The 20,276-nt window shown below is 40.8% G+C and overlaps 1 protein-coding gene and 1 long non-coding RNA gene across 6 annotated transcripts in view; one reads left to right on the plus strand and one right to left on the minus strand.

The window, feature by feature from the left end:
• Positions 1-310: 310 nt before the first annotated feature.
• LOC121676800 lies at positions 311-2,785 on the minus strand. The gene is made up of 2 exons (XR_006020608.1): positions 2,282-2,785; positions 311-1,710 (listed from the first exon to the last, which is right to left on the minus strand). It is a non-coding gene; the product is annotated as an uncharacterized LOC121676800 (long non-coding RNA).
• Positions 2,786-3,236: 451 nt separating this feature from the next.
• ATP8A1 (ATPase phospholipid transporting 8A1) overlaps positions 3,237-20,276 on the plus strand; it is a 105,955-nt gene continuing 88,915 nt past the window's right edge. For 3 of the 5 annotated variants that reach the window (XM_042053005.1, XM_042053006.1, XM_042053004.1), the window contains exons 1-5: positions 3,237-3,422; positions 11,154-11,268; positions 12,434-12,533; positions 15,009-15,107; positions 18,108-18,153. In XM_042053005.1, coding sequence (XP_041908939.1) covers positions 3,374-3,422; positions 11,154-11,268; positions 12,434-12,533; positions 15,009-15,107; positions 18,108-18,153 — 409 coding nt within the window. In that variant the 5' untranslated portion in view covers positions 3,237-3,373. Of the gene's footprint in view, positions 3,423-11,153; positions 11,269-12,433; positions 12,534-15,008; positions 15,108-18,107; positions 18,154-20,276 lie in introns of those variants that run through there. The other 2 variants (XM_042053007.1, XM_042053009.1) reach the window with 2 other exon arrangements.

Here is a 20,276-nt window from a genome sequence, read left to right on the forward strand (position 1 = left end):
ATGCTAATAAATTTCTATCTGTTCCACCAGAGCTTCCACATATTTCAAAATAAACATTGAAGAGGAAACTCAATTAAGAATGTCATCTAATCTTTAAAGCAGAATATAGGCATATTGTTTAACTTACAGCTGTGTTGGAAAGCAGACTGGCTTGCTTCTGTTTTGCAGTCCTGTCATGTACATTCCAAACAAGCGATGATCCAAAACTAAATATTGGATTCCTTAAATATAGAGCATATTCTCAAGTGCATAAACTAAGCATACTCTCAACTTTAAAAGCTGCAGAAGCCTTTTCTGACCTGTTTGTATCAAAAAAAGAAGGGTGGTGTGTGGAGGTGGAAAATTCTTGAGTAACACAGGCTCCATTTACATAGAAGAGCTGAAAGAATGGAGCTCATACAGTTGCCTTCCAAAGGAAAGAAATAAATACAAGGGCCAGTTGGTTCTGCTGGCAGATCTTGTGGGGGAAAGGCAGAAGAAATAGATGCTACTGTGCTTCTCCTGGAGTAATGTTGCAAGTGGATGGAGACTCTTAGGAAATACAGTGGCTGAGTTTCATTCATTCGGATGACATCTGGATTAACTGTCTGTTGTGTAACTAAATGGTTAAACATGTTTATCTTACCATTGAGACTTTGTAGAATAAAAACCGGAAAACCGGAGAATTCCTTAACTGATGGCAAGATTTAATAAACCTTTCTCATTCTTTCAAATATAACTCATGCTATAACTTTAAAAAGGGTTTTCTCTTAAAAAAAAAAAAAAAAAAAAACCTGAAACGATTAAGCTTTCATAGTAACTCAGAGTACACAAAAGTAAACCAAAAATAAAGCTAGTAATTTTGTCGCTGTGCTGTTTTGTGAGGTGGATAGTGGCCTTATTTGTAAAATAACTATTCATAATTTTAAATAACACTTGGCAGCATTGTTATAGTATCTTCTGTTCTAAAGAGGGTATACTTCAAGCTGTCCAAAGGTATCAGGAATAAGCACCACCTGCCAGGGATATTACAGCCAAAAAAACCAGTTTATGCTTATAAAATAGCATCCAAATGTGGATTTAAGTGACAATCCTATTTGCCACCAGTGCTGCAGTAATTTGGGGGAAAATGCATGTTGACTGGCATGTATACTGATTTATAGTGAGTTTCACGGTTTGGTTGCAGCCTTTTAACAATAGGGTAGCTGCTAGAAATTGCAAACCACCACTTCCACCCCCCTAAAGATCCTCTTTTACAAAAGGGCCCTATTTATGCTGGGAGGTTTATATATGTTGAGTCTCCTAAATGACTGCTTCAGTCAGGCTTCAATGGACTCTCACAGAAAACTAGTAGCTCTTTCTTGCAGAAAGTGATTTGCTCCAGCCAAGACTGCCCACAGCTGACCAACCCACACTAAGGATTTCTTAAAACTGGATGAGCAATGCATTTTGTTTTACCAGAAAAATGCATGAAGAGAGATCTTTCTACAATCCTTGTTTCTGGTTCTAAAAAAAAAAAACCAAAAAACCAAAAAAACTCAAAACCCACAAAAACACAAACAACCCACACAGATTGCTGCATAGGATGATGCAGAAGAGCATTCTCTTTTGAAGGACAGTCTTGAGCAGGTTTTCTGGCCTATGACTTGAAAGAAATCCATGCTATTTATTTCCTAATGCAGTCTTCTCTGAAGCAAAGTATTCCTCTTCCTTGGTATCTGAGCTCGGCAGCTACGAAAAACAAATTCTTGGTTCACTTTCCTCTATGAGTGAAGCACTGTCTCATAAAATCATAAAACCATTAATGCTGAAAAAACCCTCTAAGATCATTGAGTTCAACCATTAACATAAGACTGCCAGGTCCATCACTAAACCATATCCCTAAGTACCAACAACATCTACTTGTTTTACTTGATCTATTACAGAGATTAAATTTATAAAATTTTATCAAACAAAGATTCACTCTGTTGCTGTTAAGAAAGACTATATCTATATATATCTTATTTTCTCAGAGTGGGTGTGTATGCCCTGTAGTGAAAACAGCAGCAATCCTACATCTGCAATCTGTGTTATGTACTTTCTGAAGGACACAATGGTGGCCTTTAGAGGACATGTCAGCCTCAAACCCTCTCAAGATTCATGGGATAATAGTAGCTTTATTCCATTTCAAAACTTCCATCATCCTCTAGGCAGTTAGTATGCTTTATGCCTGACTGAAACAGATATAAGAAATAATTATGTCAAGTAGACCTGGCTCCAAATCCCATCATCTTTCCTATTTTCTTCTGCATCCTGTTTTTACCGAGACATAGGGACAACATGCGGCATCCGCACTGCTCAGCCTGTTGCAGTCACCCCAGTGTCACGCTCAGAGCCTTGAAGTGCTGCTGCTGCTGCTGCTTCCGCCCGACGCATCTGCGGCTGGGACCTCCTTTCCAACAGCCCACAGGAGGAGCGCCTGGATTCACACTGACTCACGGCTGTCAAACTGCGGCATCCTGACTGAGGAGAGATTAAAAATACAAGCCAGGCGAGAGTTTGAAGGCTGCCTGTCAAACACAGCGTGGCACCAACCCTCTCTTCGCCTGATGAGGGCTATGGAACACCATTTCAAATTCCCTCTCTGGATGAACGCCTCCCGGTCCCCACCGCGCCCCTCGCTCCATTTACACATCGCTCAGCAGCGTACGACACCGAGGGAGGGAAGGAGTCCGCTCTGTATATAATCGCGGCTGAGCAGCTCTGCCGGCTCCCCGCCGGGCCTGCTGCCCTCCGCCCCCTGCCGCCCCTGCCGGGCTGCACACGCTTGCCAGGGCCCCGCTCACCCCGCCCGACCCCCGCCACTCCCCGCCCCGGCCCCGGGTCCCGGCCGCCGCGGCTGCCGGAGGCACCGGGCGACCTTCCCCGGGGCTTCCCCCGCCCGCCCCCAGTGCCGGGCAGCGGCCCAGGGCTCGGCGCGTTCCATTCCCCCCGCGTCACGGGGTGGGGGGCGCATCGGAAGCCCTTCGCTCGCTCCAGAGGCGGGACACAGGCCGCTGCAGTGCCGGTGCCCGCTTAGGCGCAGTGACCCGACAAGCTTGACCCCGGGGGGACGGGGAGATGGCGGCGGGACGCCTCGGGACAAGGAGGCGGGGAGGGGGGGGCGGAGTTGGTAGGTTCCGGAGGGGGCCGGCGAGTGCGGAGCGCGGGCGCCGCGGCTGTCAGTGAGCAGCGGCGCCGCCAGCGGGGAAAGGCGCAGCCGGGGAGAGCCGCCGCCTCGGGTTGGCGGAGGAGCCGCCGCCGTCGGGACCCTCCGCCCTCGCCCCGGGCCTCGCAGCGGCGCAGGGCGCGCTCCGGCGCGCGGCAGGTGCAGGGCGCGCCGTTGGAGGGAGGTGGCCGCGCCACCGCCCCGGCGATGCCGGCGGTGCAGAAAACGGTGTCCGAGATCCGCTCCCGCGCAGAGGGTAAGAGCCGCCCGCCTCTCCGCGCCGGCACGGAGGGACGGGGGAGCCCGGCCAGCGTTCCGGCGCGGCGGGGTCTGCGCCGCTTGGCCGGGAGGGGGCGGTGGGAGCCGGCGCCGCGCCGCGCCGCCGCCGCGCTCCTCTCCGCGGTCTCCGGTCGTGCCGTGCGCCCCCGGTGGGGCTGCGGCGGCGCCGACCCCAGCTTGGGGCGTCAGCGGTGCCGGTCTTCTCAGGGAGGCTTCGTATTTGTCGATGTCCGGTGAGCCCCGGGCGGTATTTTGCCTCTCAGCGATGGCAGCGGCCGTTTCAGGGCGAGCGGTGGTTTCGTTTCCCCGCGGTGGCTGGCTGCTCGGCCCGCCGGCCCCAAGCGGCAGCGGTGGCTCATGGCCTGGGGTCCTCGGCCCCCAGGAATAAGCCGGAATCCCTCTTTTGTGTGTAGCATGTACGTGTGCGCTGATCATCAGAAATAAGCGTTTCTGATACAGGGCATGTGCCAGGGAGCTTCGGACAGCGCTCATGTCTCGTGCCTAAGTGGGTTTGCTTAGCCTTCAGATAACGTGTCAGCAGCTGCCTTGTGAAAAGAATCACTGCAGTGAATTTACGTTGCTATAACATTCATTGCATGCAAAAGTAAAATTCGGAATCATGGACCCCAAAGCAGCAGTATGTTGGGACAACCTGTGATTTTTGGTTGCTACAGGTAACAATAACAGTGTCCCGGTAGTGGCACAAGAGGTATTGAGGCAGGTATGCAGGGTTTATCCCATTGTCTGAAAGTTTCCTCGTTTAAACCATACATCAGGGGGTTTTTATTTTACTTTATTTTACTTTATTTTATTTTATTTTATTTTTAGCTTTGCTTTGCTTGATATAGGGAGGCAGAAACTTCTTCCCTGTATGTTTCTTCCTTCTTCCAAACAAAGAATATTTTATTTAATTTCTGTGCAAGGAAAAGCGCAAACAAACATAGATTAGAAGTGGGCTGATATCTTGATGTTCTTTTCCAGTTTTACCATGTTATATCCCTTCCTCCACCAAAAGTAGGTTTGTAGGAGGTCTGGATCTGCTTCTGCCTAGGAAATGTTAGTGGCAAAGAAATAGAAGAATGCATCTGTCTAAGAAGAAAGGGAGAAAGTGCATCCTTTCAGGAGCACTTCTGAAATGTGTTCACAACCAGAGCAGCAGTCCTGTATACTCACAGTGATTAGTAGACGTATATAATGAGACTAGTTAAATGTCCAATTTTTCAGTGCTTAATTTCAGTTCTTTTCCACTTACCCTTGTTCCAGACAATTGGTTTTCACTGCAAGCTGAGCATTGCATATTTAAATTGGGAACGTTGATGCTCTCTTTAAAATTATCTAGTTACAGAACTCTTAATGGTTATTAACTGAATAAATGTGATATTCCCTGAAGGTAACTGGCTATCCAAGATTCACAGTTGCAGTAAGAGGGGAAAAAAAAGAGTCTGGTTTATTTTTCAAGGTTGAATGACTGTGAAGCAGTTAAATACTGGGTTTAAGAAGCTTGCCAAAACCACTTTTTTTAGGACTGGCAATAGGTATAAAACATCTTTTAAGAAACTTAACTTTCACAAAATGACATGATAGTTTTTTCATTATACCAGTGGAGTTGATTCTATATGACTCATAGTGTACTTTACTGTATATATAGTACTACTCAAAAAAATTAGAAATCTGGTACTGTTTTCTTTTTCTTATATTAATGTGACACTTACTAATTAATTTTTTCTGTATTTAGTTCTGGTTGTGTATACATAATTCACAATGAAACCAACATTAATGCGTCTCTTCCTTTTTTTTCTTTTTGAGATGAGTGCTTCCGAGTCTAGTTAGTCCACACATTTAGACTATGTAGTTGGCATTTCTAAACAGCTCTTTGTAAGTAAATGCTACTGTTTTCTAAAAAAGAGAACTCCAGTATTCTGCCATGTGGGTCTCAGTATTTGACAGGGACATAAAGGAACTGTAAAATCCTGGTTCTGGCCATCACCCAAGTCTCTTAGATAAGCACAATGCAAAGTGATGATAAGGCTGCTTTCAGAGAACTCCACCAAAGTCTTATCCCCAGTGCAGAGTTGTTATTGGCAGGGTCCCTCTGTGTTCTTGGAACACTAGTAATACTGTAATCACAAACAACAGCTTCCATGACTTCTGTCATGGTGTGGACCATTCCTTAGCCTAAGACTTGTGGGTCTCTGAGAGACAAGCTTAGTATTACTTTCCTTATTCTAGAATTTTTATATTGTATCTTTGGGTCTAAAATGTCATTTTTCTCTCCTGTCACTGCAGCAACTAATTTCTGCTTCAGAGACCTTTTCCATGGATCATGAGCTGCCTTATCAGGCTGGACTGTCTGGACGTCATCTCAGAAAGAACTAAGCTCTCTCTCAAATAACAAGATAGTGATACTGTTATTACGACTGTTGTGCTCAGATGAAGCAAACGGAATCTGAGCTGTCAGAATGATGTGCACATATGTCATTCCCAAGAAGTGGTCAACAGTTGCACAGAACAATTGACACTACAGTCTGTACATTATTGCAAAATAAAAATTGTAGGTGTTTTAGGGTCTGTAAGCCAACATGTTATGTGCATAGAGAAAAGAATTTGAACAAAAAGGAACTACTGATTTTGTGCCATTCTTCCAAACCTCAGCAGGTTCTTCATGGCTGATGAAGGATAACCAGGCATGCTTATAACCGTGTTTTAATAGATTTTTGTGTCTGTTATCCTGTTGCAAAGAACACATGCTGCTTACCATTCTAAAGTGGTATGTGTATCAATAAAGTCTTGCTCAAGGCACAGAATATCTGGCCCTCTTAAACAAATTTAGGAAATTGGTGTCATGTATTCTGCGATTGCAGAACACATGGGGAATCTTTAAGTAGTGTGGCCTACATAAAGCTTTATTAAATACAGTAACTAACTGTGGTTATTTTAGCTATATATAGTTTTCCAGTTAATATATGCATCTATTAAATAATATGAAATTGAATAATTAAAATAATTTTGTGTCTTTTGAGATGTTCTGGAAGAGTGGAATTGTTCTTGGCAGTTCTTTCTTATTAGGGTTCTTTGAAGATTGAAGCACTAATCCTTTTCCTCTCTGTGTTGGTGGAGTTCAGTGAACTATATTAGGTCATTGAGAAAGGGTAGAGAGTTGAGGTGCCATGATGCCGCCTACCAAAACTAGTAGGTAATAACTAGTTCTTCTTGTTGATGGAGGTAAATACCTGTACAAAATCTAGGTGAAGCTGAACTGGGTAAGATGAGATGACTTTCACATAAAGAAGGAATGTATTTTGAAGTTCTGTAGTAGTCATCAGATTGCCTTCAGCAGACTATCTGTTTTTGTAGTGCCTAATATATCCTTAGGTATTTCTACTTATGGTCTTCAGGACTATATAACATTTTACCAGATTTAGTGATTTAGTCAGTTATGTCTGGGGTTTTTTTCTACCAAGTGTGTTTAGATCCCAGTGTTTCACAACAGGGAAAAGACTTGGTCTCATTCTAGACAGGCTTGGCCATCTCAGGGGTACCACCAGGTTCACGCAGGTCATTTAAATTCCCTTCTGTGCTCTGGCTCCTCAGAAGGACAGATTAATGGGTCAGGTTCCCAGTGCCTGTTCTGTCACTGAAGGTCTGTCATGGCTTTGCAACAAATAATTCTGAAGCCACCTTGTTTTTTCTAATGATTCCACTTTTGAACTCTGCCACATTCTTCAGGAATATGAGCTAGCAAACAGACTATTCTGGCTTTGGCTGGGATAGACTTAGTTTTCTTCCTAGTAGCTGATACAGTGCTGTGTTTTGGATTTAGGATGAGAATAATGTTGATAACACATAGATGTTTTAGTTGTTGCTGAGCAGCACTTACACTAAATCGAGGACTTGTCAGCATCTCAAACTGCCCTGCCAGGGAGGAGGCTGGGAGTTCCCAAAAATTAGGGAGGGGACGCAGCAGGGCAGCTGACTCCCAGCTGACCAAAGGGATATCCCATACCTTTTGGCATTATGATGAACAACTAAACTGGGGGAGAGTTGGCAGGGGGCTGGCAGCCTGCTGCCCAGAGACTGGATGGACACTGGTCAGCAGTTGATGAGCAATTGTGCATCACTTGTTTTCTATCTTCTTTTATCATTATTTTCCCTTCTTTTTCTGTCCTATTAAACTGCTTTTATCTCAGCCCATGAGTTTTAACTTTCTTCAGATTCTCTGCCCTGGCTCTGGGGTAGGCGAGTGAGTGACTGTGTGGTGTTTAGCTTCCTGCCAGGGTAAACCTCAGCACTTAGTTGTATAAAAGGTTCTTGGCTACAGCATCAGCTTTCAAAGGTTTTGAAAGCTCTACTCAGAGAATAAAAAATAAATTTTTAATGATTAAGAGAAGTGTATTAAAATCCTTTTGGCAATTTGGTTGAGGGTTTGTTTTCTTCCCTTTATTTCCATATTACAGTATATCTGTATGTAACTTTGTCCCATTCTTGTAATGAAAATAAGACTGTTTTAAGGATTGAAAGCTGAAAGCCTTGCACTACCCTACCTAAAGAAAAAATTAGAGGTATGGAATCTACTGTCCTTGTTTTACTAACACAGAAACTTTTTAATCAAGATTGGTTTAGGAAGAGTCCCTGCAAATACTGTGTGCTGGAAGAGAGTTGCTTCTTCCAAATTTATTGTTGGAAGCAAAATACAGTATTCAATGGGTGCCCTTGTTGAAAGAAGCTCTAATTGGTTTGGGGGCTGTGTTTGTTTATTTCATTGGTTACTTATTTATTTGCAATTTGTTGTTATTGAAGATTTTTTTTTTTTTTTTTTTTTGCTTGCTTAGGCTGCCAAATAAGCCTGTGTGGTTCCTTGAGGAGTATTGTGTCGGCACCTGTTGAGGGGGGCCAGTCTGTCAGGCTGGCTGCCCTTCCTCTGAAGAGACTCCTTGAGAAATACACTGATGTTTGAATGTGTGTGCCTTTCAGCACGTGAAGAAAGAAACAGAGAAATTGCAGAGGGTCAATGTAGTAGTGGGGATTTCCTGTATCGTAATAGAGTCTGTGAATTATGAATGGCGAATGGGATGAAATTAAAAGTTTCTGCTGAGCCTTTTCTCAATGTGTAGAGACATGACCTTGCAAAGTAGTGTCAGGAATCTATTTTGAAGGTAATAGGTAGGAGGCAATACACTGGGCCAGTGGACTGGAGAATGGCTTGGATTTTGCCTAACCTGTTTGCAAGCATTTCTAGAACGTGCTAGAAGTAAGCATTAAGTTTTCATGTACAGCCTTAATTATCCTTGACATGCTATACATTCTGATGTATTCCATTGCATTATAACATACAGGGTTTCAGTTTCTTTTTCTCATTCTCGTACAGAATGAACAGTGTATATTTAACAAGCAGCTGTAGAAACACAGATTATTGTTATCATGTTAAAACTTAATGGTGATTGATTTATGCTATATCCATTGGTACTTTATAAGCTCCAGCCTGAAGACTGCTTAGGCCTGTTGTCAGCAATGTCGTCGCTGACTGGTTGACAAAACATTAGTGAAAAGCCTTGGGAGAGAAGGATACATTGGTATCCCTTTCACAGATGAAAATTGCGATGCAGGCTGGCACAAGATTCCTCATAGTCCATAGAATAGACAGAAAACTCAGCTTTCACTGGCTACTGGAGGCAGGTGCTGGGAATGTCAGTGAGTGTAATAAAACTATTTCAAGTTAAGCACGCACAAAATGAAGCATATACGGATGTCACTTCTCTGGGAATAATCTGGCTAGTGTCACAGAGAAAATCTGCAGCAAGGAGTGGTATCTCATTAACCAATGAGACCAACCAACCAAGATTAACCAGTTTAATGGCCTTGGCTTCCAGCTCAAGATTGGTCCATCACAATGAGCAAGAAATCAAGCCCAGGTGGCAGAAGGGCTGGATGAAGCAAGGCATTTGTCACTGTCCCACACAATATACTTGTCTCTAGACATATGGATTTGATGGATGGACCACAGAGTGGATAAAAAAATAGCTGAATGGTTGCATTCCAAGAGTTGCAGTCAACGGCTCAGTGGAAAGCAGTGACAAGTGGCGTTCCTCAGGGGTCAGTATGGGAACCGACTTATTTAGCATCTTTGTCGGTGGTTTGGGCAGTGGGATTGAGTAACCCCTCTGCAAGTTCGCTGACAATGCCAAGCTGTGTGACACTTAACATGCTGGACGGAAGAGATGTCATCCAGAGGCACCTTGACAGTCTTTAGAGGTGGGCCTGTATGAACCTCATGAAGTTCAACAAGGCCAAGTGCAAGGTCCTGCACCTGGGTCAGGGCAATCTCAGGCACAGATACAGGTTGGGTGGAGAAGGTGGACAAGAAGCTCAACAGGATTCGACAATGTGCATTTGGAGCCCTGAAGGCCAACTGCATCCTAGACTGCATCAAAAGAGGCATGATAGCAGGTCAAGGGAGGTGGTTCTGCCCATCTTCTCTGCTCTTGTGAGACCCCACCTGGAGTACTGCATCCAGCTCTGGGGCCCCCAGCATAAGAAAGACATGGACCTGTTGGAGCAAGTCCAGAGGAGGGCCACTAACTTAATCACAGGGCTGGAATACATCTATGAAGATGGGCTGAGAGAGTTGAGACTGTTCAGCCTGAAGAAAAGAAGGCTCCGAGGAGACCTTCTAGCAGCCTTCCAGTATCTAAAGGGGGCCTGCAAGAAGGTTATAGAGGAACTTTTCACAAGGGTATGTAGTGATAGGACAAGGCAGAATGACCTTAATCTGAAGGAGGGTAGGTTTAGATTAGGTATTGGGAAGAAAATCTTTACTACAAGGATATTAAGGCCTTGGAGAGGTCGCGGACTCCCCATCCCTGGAAGTGTTCAAGGTCAGGCTGGATGGGGTTCTGAGTAACCTGATTGACTGCAAGGTTCCCTGCCCATGACAGGAGGGTTAGAACTACATGATCTTTAAGGTTGCTTCCAACCCAAACCATTCTATGATTCTATGAATTAGCAAGGAGTCCCTGACAAAGCTCAGGTGTAAAAAGGGGAACATACAAAAGGTCAAAGCAGCAACAGGTGGCTGTAGAAGAGTAGAGAGAGATGGGTTTAGCTGACAAAGTCGCAGCCTACCTGGGGTTTAACCTGGTGAATGACTTGCAGATGCCCTTCTTGTTCTTCCTGCATCAGCAGGAAGATGATGACTGTCGGAAAGGTGGGGCCTCTAGGCTGCATGCTGCAGGGAAGCTGGAAACAAAAAATAGAATGCAGTAAACAGTGTCTTCTCCCCTTTAGTCTCTAATGATAAGGTCAGCCTTCAGGAACCACAGGTTGCTGCTACCCGTTGGAAAGACTGAAACAAAAAAGATTTACCTTGGTGGAGAAGGACAAGTTTAGGGAACAGTTAAACAAACTGGCAGAACAAAAGTCCGTGGGATCGAATAAGATGCAATCACGAGTGCAGAGGGAACTGGCAGGTCTCACTGTTAGGCTGCTCTCAGTGATCTTTGCAAGGTAATATGGTCTGTGGGGAGTGTAGATTTTTACTGAGCATCTTGACTATATAAAAAAGACTTTCTTGTTTTTTCAGGGGTCATGACTTGTGAGAAATGCAAATACATTGGGTTCACTTTCACAATAAATGTCCCTTTTGTCTCATGAAGTGCCTTGAATTTTGTGTAAGTAAACCTCTTTATATAGAAAACATGCTGTGTTTTTACAGGCTATGAGAAGACAGAGGATGTTTCAGAGAAAACTTCCCTAGCTGATCAAGAGGAAGTGAGAACTATATTCATCAATCAGCCCCAGCCAACCAGATTCTGCAATAACCATGTCAGGTATTAACAAAAACACTAGAACACTGCATGATGAATAGCAAAATTGAAAAGCTTTAGTTTATTCCATTTCTGTCATTTCCACTGGCCACCAATGACAGTCTTAGACACCTGAGGAGACAAGTAAGCTGTTTCAGTTACAAATCTGACCTTCTGAATTTTTAAGAATGGGGTGGGGAAGGTACAGCTGTAAAGCAGCTGTACCATCAGCATGTCCCTAGAGGACAGGTTTGTTCTTCAGGTTTCAGTTCAGTTCATCTTTGAACCTATTCGTGGTAGCTGAATGCTGATGCAGGTGTACTGTGCTTGAGCGCAGCATTGTTTGTGCTTTGGAAACACTTGGCTTTTTCAGCCAGCCGGTAACAAAGATGCTGTGGTTGCCTATGAGACTAGTTTTCAATTTCAGGTTCAGGCTTTAGGGACTTTGCTGATGGTTTATGCTGTGGTTCTTTCTTTGTTTTTGATGAATTTTCAGTCATACAGTAAATACTCATAAGTAATGTGTGTTTAGATCTGATAACATCCTCAGTTCTGTTGTTAAAATTCAAAGGAAATGAATGGCAAAGATACCTCTGTCCCAAGTAGGTGTGTTTTCTGAAGGTACGTTTGATAATGTGCAGAAATTCTGTAGACATTGGGAATAATGTGGCAGGATTTTCCATTACCCTGAGAAACTTTTTATGATGTTTCTTGGTGTATACAACTTGCCTTTCTGTCTTTTGCTTGGTTACTTGACAGTGTTGAGGTCTTTTGCAAGACACATTCATTGCCCCTTGTATTGACTATTTTGTGCAAGGTCAAAGTAAATATGACTGATTTAAAAAGAAGTTAAAATATTCTTTAAAATCTTTTGCTTAAAAGGTTTTGGCATGATTGTTTTAGGCTCTTAGATGGTGGTGGTCAGTTCTTAAACAGATGTAACAGGCTGACACAGAGCTGAGAGCTCAAACATTTGTGATGATAGCTTAGCGGAGATTGTTTTGCTAGGATAAATTATATTTTCTTCTTCCAGCCTAGCAGAAGCACACTTAATATCCAATATTTATCAGTTTAAAATCAAAAAGCAAACTGTTTCATTTGAAAGCTTGTATAACTGAGATGGAAAGAATACATTTGAAGAATTTTTAGTACTGTAATAATAGCGTGTGTTTTTGTCTCTTCCTCTCAGCACTGCAAAGTACAACATAATCACATTCCTGCCAAGGTTCCTTTATTCCCAGTTCAGAAGAGCTGCTAATGCATTTTTTCTTTTTATTGCATTGCTTCAGGTAAGATCAACACTAAGATTCTAATATTTTAAATGCGCTAAGAGAGCATTTATATTACAGACAGAAATACTGAGATACTAAGGTTTCTGTACTGTTCTTTCCAAGCTAGCTGGCCTATCAGAACAGCTGTATCATGTAGACTTATCTTTAATAAAATGCTTGGGTTTGTGGGTTTTTTGCTCCTTGGAGATAACAGCATGCACACAAAGATTTTTCTATAAAACAGGTTAAGTATAGCTGAAATTCTGTTGGGTGAAAAAGTCTTGTGAAAAGAAAATTCTGTTTAAAAATAGCTGGCATATACAGAAAACTGTTACCTGTAGTTGGCATTTCTTCTAGAGGGTACTGTTTAAAATCCTGAAGTCTATGAACTTTATTCCTGCAGGTTCTTTTGAGGGACAGAAATTGCAGCTGAGGGGAAGTGATTATTTATTCTTAGAGATAAAGATTGAAATTGAGCCTGGACAAAGAAAACCAGTTATGCAGTCCAGTACTACAACAATTATTTCCTGTAAACCAGCTAATCAGTGTACTGGTTCGGAATGAAGCACACAGTCTTTTTCCTATCGCCACTGTAGCTTCATTAGGTATATTTGTAAAGTGAAATTCTTCACCCAGCTTACTGAAACTTTTTTGAAGAAGTACATAACATTTTGCCTATCTATCAGAATATTTTAATTTTGCGATAGCTCAAGTTGATAAAGCAAGTTGTGGGGTTTCTGTATACTATTCTTTCAATGCATTAGCTAATGTAAATGAAAAATTGAACTGTGTTCAGGTGCAGTTGTAATTACCATTGACTAGTTCTTCATTTCAGACATATTTGATAAAACCACATTTTCTGCACGATTTCAAATGCATTGTTTAGAATGTGTTGATTTGTCTGTTGTGGAGGCCATTGTTGACATACCAAACAAAAATTACTGAAAAATGGCACATAAACTGCCATATGTATTTTTTTCTTCCTCACTTCAAATGTTTTTGCAAGTCGAAGTTTATTCCTCTGTCCTTACTCTGATTTCTTTGCTTCTTCTTTAAGTGCTTGGGACAGTCTTATGATACACCTGCATAAGTAGCTTACACTGTTTCCTGGGGGTAAAAAAGTTCAGGGTTTCATTAGGTTTTCTGCCTGGAAGCCTGTGGCTTCTGAATAAATATCCTGCTAACCCCGTCTGGCATCTCAGGTTAATCCAGTGGTCCAGCAGTGTTCCCTGTGGTGCCACTGTGCACCTCAAGCTAGAGACACAGAATACGAGGTTTCAGAAGTGTAAGGAAGTGGAGTGTTAGGTCTTTAAAGCCCGCTAGCATGTCAGGCTATCAGTGAGACTGCACTGTCAGGAGAAGGAAGTAGAGAATAATGGAATTGGAGTACAGGCTGGTGACCCTTTTGCTTTCAGATTTTGCCTGCAAAATAACGTGCAGTTGGAATGGGAATTTGGACATACATTAGGAAGGAATGAAAAGGTAGGAATAGCTGGAGAAGTGATGGATCCCTTTCCTCTGTAGGCAGCATATAGTCACTTGCTGAACAGGAACTTTCTGCCTCATTTCCATTTAATTCCTTGAAAAACATCTACAGTAACCTGGAAGATAAATCTGTATTAGTCTTACAAGAAACATAGCATATGTACATACAACATTCTCTTTTCTTTCAGAAGTACATTGTGGTGGTAGCAAAAAGAAATGTATATAATTCATAAGTAATCTTGGCTGTTTTTCAAAACATTTTATGATAAATTGAGGGTCTCTTTTAACCACATTGAGGCACCACTAGTTAGTGTACCATTTTCTTGCAGAGCTATTATTGTCATTGCACTGCATTACCCATAGTAAGTCTGTTAAGGCAGCAATCTTTTCAACTATCAGTGTTGCCATTAAGAATTCTATCAATACAAAGATAATTATGGATAACCATCCATGTATATCACATAAGCAGCTGCATTTTCTCACAATCTACTTTACGTACATGTTTGCTTGTGTCACCTGTGCTCATACCTGGTTAGCAAAAATGGGGTTTTTTACATTAGTCTGGCAGAAAGCAGCTATTTGAAATTTGTCAATTAATATCTAATATGATTAAAAATATCTCTTAAGAGATTAAAACTGTAAAAAAGCAAAAATTCCTTGGACTAGTGTACACTCTAACAAAAATCTAAACTGGAAAGTTTAGCTACATTTTATAAATACGTATTTTAATTCAATTGTAAACACAGAAAAGGAAGGTGAATATTCTGCAAACACTAAAACCTCTGGAAAAAGTACCACTGAACACTACACTGCTTAAAATGCAAATGTTCTTTAATTTTATCAGCTGCTTTTGAATTAAAGCCTATAAACCTCTCTTGGAAATAATAAACACCATGTCTAAAAAGTGAATTCACTTGTCTTTATTTGCACAGAGAGTACTGTTTCTTGTATTAAAAATGTTTTCAACCAGCAATGCAAAATATTTTTCTCTCCTTTTTTTTTTAATAGCAAATACCAGATGTGTCACCAACAGGCCGCTACACAACATTGGTTCCTCTTTTATTTATTTTAGCTGTAGCTGCGGTGAAGGAGATAATAGAGGATATTGTAAGTATTTAATAACAGTGTTTTGTAAATAGTTATCGTATTTTTCATTTATAATGTTATGAAAGTGTTTCCCAGTTGTCAAATCCAGGTCCAAGCATTTGATTTACCTCTTTATTTCTAACGTCACATGCATAAAATCCTTCGTTTCACTCTTGTGACTTTTCATGGTTTTGTAGACAGCAAGGGAAATAGGCCTTTTCAGTTTTTCCTGTTGGTCCAGTCCAGTGCAATTTACTGTTAGCATTTCATATCTTAGTGATCTGCTGACTCCTGATGGCCAGGAACACAAATAGAATTGGTCCTTGTTAGGCAGGTGCCTCTACCTCTGCCAGGCTTTCCTAGGCTCTTTCCTTCACTGTCTGTGGTAGTGGTTGTTTTGCTTTCTTCTTGTGTTGAAAGAAAACTTCAAAAGAGCTGCGACATTGTCAACACAGAAGTGTCCGTTCTGACTTATTTTATTTTAAGGGGACAGAAAGAAATTTCAGTCTCTGTTTCACTTCATACAAAAGATGTTGGGGTTTTCCAAGTACCTTCCTGCCCTCTCTTTAACTAAAAGTATATGACAGAAACCTATCTCTCTAACTTACTTAAAAGAATCAAGTCTTTTAATTTATGTCTTTTGTATCTAAGGAATTAAATTAATCTTAATTATTTACGAAATCACTCTAGATGCTGAGAATTTCTTCATCTGCTTTTGTTCTATTTTAGTTCTGCAGCTGTGTTATAAGAAGGACAGGACATTAGATATGTCATGATACAGCAGAGTGCCTTTTGTCCACTAGAGGAAAAGTGTTCCTGTTTGTGGGCTCTTCTCTTGAGTTTTGGAAAGGGTTGCAGGTAGTGTAGTCTTTCCTTGCACACAAATAGTAAGCTCCCTGGGAACATCAGATTTATGGTGTTTGAGCAGAATTACAATGTATATGCAGAAAGTGGCCAAGAGGAAGAGTGCTGAGCTGCAAAGGAGGTTTGGAATGGAGGGTGGTTGGTCACATGCTGCCGTTATTGATACAGTCAACTCAGCTTTCTTCTCAGTTACTTCAGTCAATGGATGGTAGGCAAGATACAGGCCCCCTAGATTGTACGAAGCTCCTGGGTCACAGAGTTGAGTGGTCCTGCAAGACACAATGAGGTTTCTATTAAATATTTTTCTTCTATTTGGCGTTTCCAGTTTTTGCTGCCTTACAGTCAGTTTCTCCTTAAATGCCTTTGTTGCTTTCTCTTTACATAAACAAAACCCCTTTTGAAAAAAAGCTGTAAAATCAATTCATGTTCTTTCGGATATTTTTAACCATTCTGCAGTTAATGCTTACGGACTTACACCATCTGTCAGAGTCTAGGCAAATATAAAACTGAGGCTGCTGCTACTGTACAAAGTGTCCTTTTTAAAGTATCTCATCTCGTCACTTTTCTTTTGTTATTTATTTCAACCGTTTGCTCTTTGTAACTTGAAGTGTACAATTTGGTGTGGCAGGGGAGAAAGACAGGGATCAGGTATAGTGGGTTTTGCATATATCAGCTAAATAAAGTTCTCATTACCAAATGCTACAGAGATACCTGAAACCAGTAGAGCTGTACTGGCTTTTGATGAGAAAGCTGACCACCTTCTGCCTAGTAGAATATTCAAAGTGTTTTCCCTTAACCGTTAATTTTCGTTATATCTCAGTTTTTTTACACAGTGAGATACCTGGGATTTCCAGGAATGATAATCTTCATCTAATATTAAAGCTTTTGGATGGGAACCTTGTATATTGATATCAATAAATGTACTTATCAAAATAATACTTTCAGCTCAAGAACCAAATGTTTCTTTTTCTGGAATGAAATACCAATAAGAGAAAGACATTAGCAGAAGATATTATTCATGAGCAGCATGTGTTTTCCATATATGCTTAAAAGTGCTAGCAAGATTGGTGACATGCAATGCTAGATTGTCAGCTGTTTTTTTCAACGATTTTCGCCCGTCATACCTCAGAAAACACTGGACATTAACCTTTTCAAAATGGAGGACATTCACCCTGTGGGCAAATAGAGATTGCTTTGATCAAGTTACGCTTTCCATTTGAGCAGGGGTTATTTATCTGTGCAGTCAGCCATCTTTTTGAAAGGAGAATCTGCTGGTAATCTGTGAAAATCTGGTAAAAATAGTATGTCAATTTTGTAAAATTATAAGGTGGCCTTTTAAGAGCTGCTAGCTCAGAATCATATCAACATTTTATTGGCAATAAATCACTCAAGTAGCTTGACTTACTTTTCTTTCATTTTACAAGAAGGCTTCTAATTTTGTTTGTATCACAAAGGCATGAAATCTGAATGTCTGTTTAAAAAGTGTACCTAACCGTTTAATTCTATTTAAATTAATTTTCTTAAACATATTCCTGCTCAGGAAGAACTGAGTTCATGAGTCCCAAATAGTGTGTTTAAACTAGTACTCTCCTAAGCTTTTCGTATCTGAGTTTGGTCATACCTTGAAAATGCTGGTTGTTAATAGTTGTATCAAAGGATTACTGTGGAAAGATTTCTCACGGCTGTATTAAAACTGAGGGGCATCATGGCCTGTTTGGAGGGATGTGCTGTCGACTTTTTGTCTGTTTGTTAGGGTTGTTGAAGTCTGCAGGCAGCTTTGTAGAAGTGGAGTCATGTAAACACATGTTTACACAGTCATTGCCTGACTTCAGATGTCTGTATGAGACACTTAGATGAAGAATTGTTCCATGATCTTTGCTCTGGTAGAATCATCTACCAGTTCCTTACATAAGGAACTTGTCTAGATAGAGATTGCCCACAGGACAGGATATTGTAGTACAACACAATTAGCCTGGAACTTGGTGTGACTTTCCTGGTGTTCATAACTACCCAAGTAATTAATAGTCCTGTTAAAACATTTTGTTGGTTTACTGAGTAGATGAGAGGGAGGGGCTAATAGAGGTGGTTTTTATTAGAAGTATGAAAGCTTTATCTTATCAACAGAAATCTTTTAACCATTCTTCATTTTTAATTTAGAAAAGGCACAAAGCTGATAATGCGGTGAACAAGAAACAAACTCAAGGTAGGAAATTTTTTTAACCTTTTTTGTGGGGGTTTGCATTTTTGCACATGGTCGTTATATAATTTGAACTGCTGACATGTAGTTGAGTGGCAAATTGCATGTTCAGATTACTTCAAAGTTTGTAATGTAAACAGTTGAAATAATAATTTGCAATGACATTAGCCCCACAAAATAGAGTATGTTCTAGATTAAGGTTTTGAGGTTCCTAAGAAACTTGAACATTTACTCATTTAGCACAGGTGATGATGTCACTGTTAAAAGATCATAATCACCTGTATATTTAATGGGCCTACATTATAATTAAAAATCTGCATTTCTGAGTACACATATAATTTTTTTCAGCCAGCAATAGGAAGGAAGCATCAAAAAATAGAACTTTCTTCCTGTGCTGGTTCAAAACTGTGGATAAAGACTAATGGAGTTCTTTTGGGTTTCATTTGTTGGGTTTTTTTCATGAAATCAATGAAACAGTTTGATTAGAGGTGATGAGATATTTAGCCAATGTACCCTAACCAAAACACTGGCATGTGATTTTTTTAATAGATTTTGATAAAGAAAAGTAGTATTAAATCAGGATTATTTTAGCTCAAAAAGTGAGGGAGATATTAGTATGTCCTAAACACATTTATCAGGTAGGAAGTCAAGAGTTTAGGTTCCTGCTTTGCTGCTCTTCAGTTTTTCGTGTTATTTGTTCTGAGGTAGACCTCTCTTGATGCAAATAGACCTGTTTTTATAAACAGGAGGAGGAATGAGTGTCATGTGAATTTGATTGCAGAAAGTATGAAAAATACCACAGAGACAAATCTTACATGGAATCCTTTTAAATATATAATGAAAATAACCTTAATTTTTTGGGGAGAAATGTAGTCATTGGTTAAAGATAAACAATTGTGTAGCACTGCTAAATACTGGAAACATAAATTTTAAAGCCTACATAAATTGTATGTAAATCTTAACTGTAAAATTTATGGGGGATTGGAGGGCAAGATAACTTAGGAAACTATTGAGCATGTAGAAACTACTGTTCAGTAGCAGGTATGGAGAGATTAGGATAGGGAGACAAAACTATTGACTGAAAGCACAGGAAATAGAAATCTCCAGAGGCCAGGCCTGGAGAAACAGATACATAAAAAACAAAGGAAAGTTTAATGTCGACATCCAAAATTCTTTCATCAGCCACTCATAGCTTTTGAGATTACAAACAGTTTTGGTGGCAGTGAAATCTTAAAAGGCCTTTTCAATTTTTCTTTTTGTCTAGAGTGTACAAAGTTTTAATAAAAGGCTTATTTTACTCTCTTCTCTGACTCTTCTTCTTGGCTACCTCTCATCTGGGTCTTTGGTAACTGTTCCTAAGATTGCCGAATGTTCCATGCATGCAGAAGAGTATCTTGGAAGTTAAATGTGTGATGAGGATAAATATTGCTAGCACTGAGAAACACATTTCTTAAACTAATGCAGGATTCACATAAGTGCAGCATTGATCCTAGCATCCTGACTAAGCCATTTTTAAATGTATTGTCAAATAAAATCTATTGTCAAATCAATAACTTAGAAGTTAATCAGTATGGCACTCTCTTACTTTACTTTCATGTGTTCAGCAGTTCTGTGACCCTGAGAAGCAGCGATGTGCATAGTATGTTGTATATACACCTTTGGTTGCCCTTTAAACACACAAAATTGTTAGTGAAATGACATGTGCATGTGTAGATCCTGTCTACAGGTCCCCGTTCAACTTTCTGTTCCTTAATGATGATCTGTATCTCAGTTAATCTTAGGTAACTAACTTTCTAAACTTCTATTACTATAAAAAAGCTTTTGCAGAGGATTTGGATGTATTAGGCTGCATTGGGGATGATTTTTGTTGCCTCAGGCTGAATACCTATACAACACAGCAGGACACCATCAGACGTTCTGACAGGATGAAATCTGCGTTTCTGCAATGTGGTGAAGTAGCCTTCTGTAGGGCAGATGGAACATGCTTTTGAAATTATGTTAGAGACAGCTGAAAAGTGGGAGATACAAATGCGAAAGTCAGGCTGCAGAAGGCTTTATGGTGCAAGTTCTCTAACCATTACATAAAAGATTCCTAGCAACACCACTTCTTTTTTTTCTTGTGTGAAAAT

Source organism: Corvus kubaryi, unplaced genomic scaffold (genome assembly GCF_017639235.1).
Source record: "Corvus kubaryi isolate FWS band 111438036 unplaced genomic scaffold, C.kubaryi_AGA036_p1.0 split1-131, whole genome shotgun sequence".
In the NCBI taxonomy this organism is placed as follows: domain Eukaryota; kingdom Metazoa; phylum Chordata; class Aves; order Passeriformes; family Corvidae; genus Corvus; species Corvus kubaryi.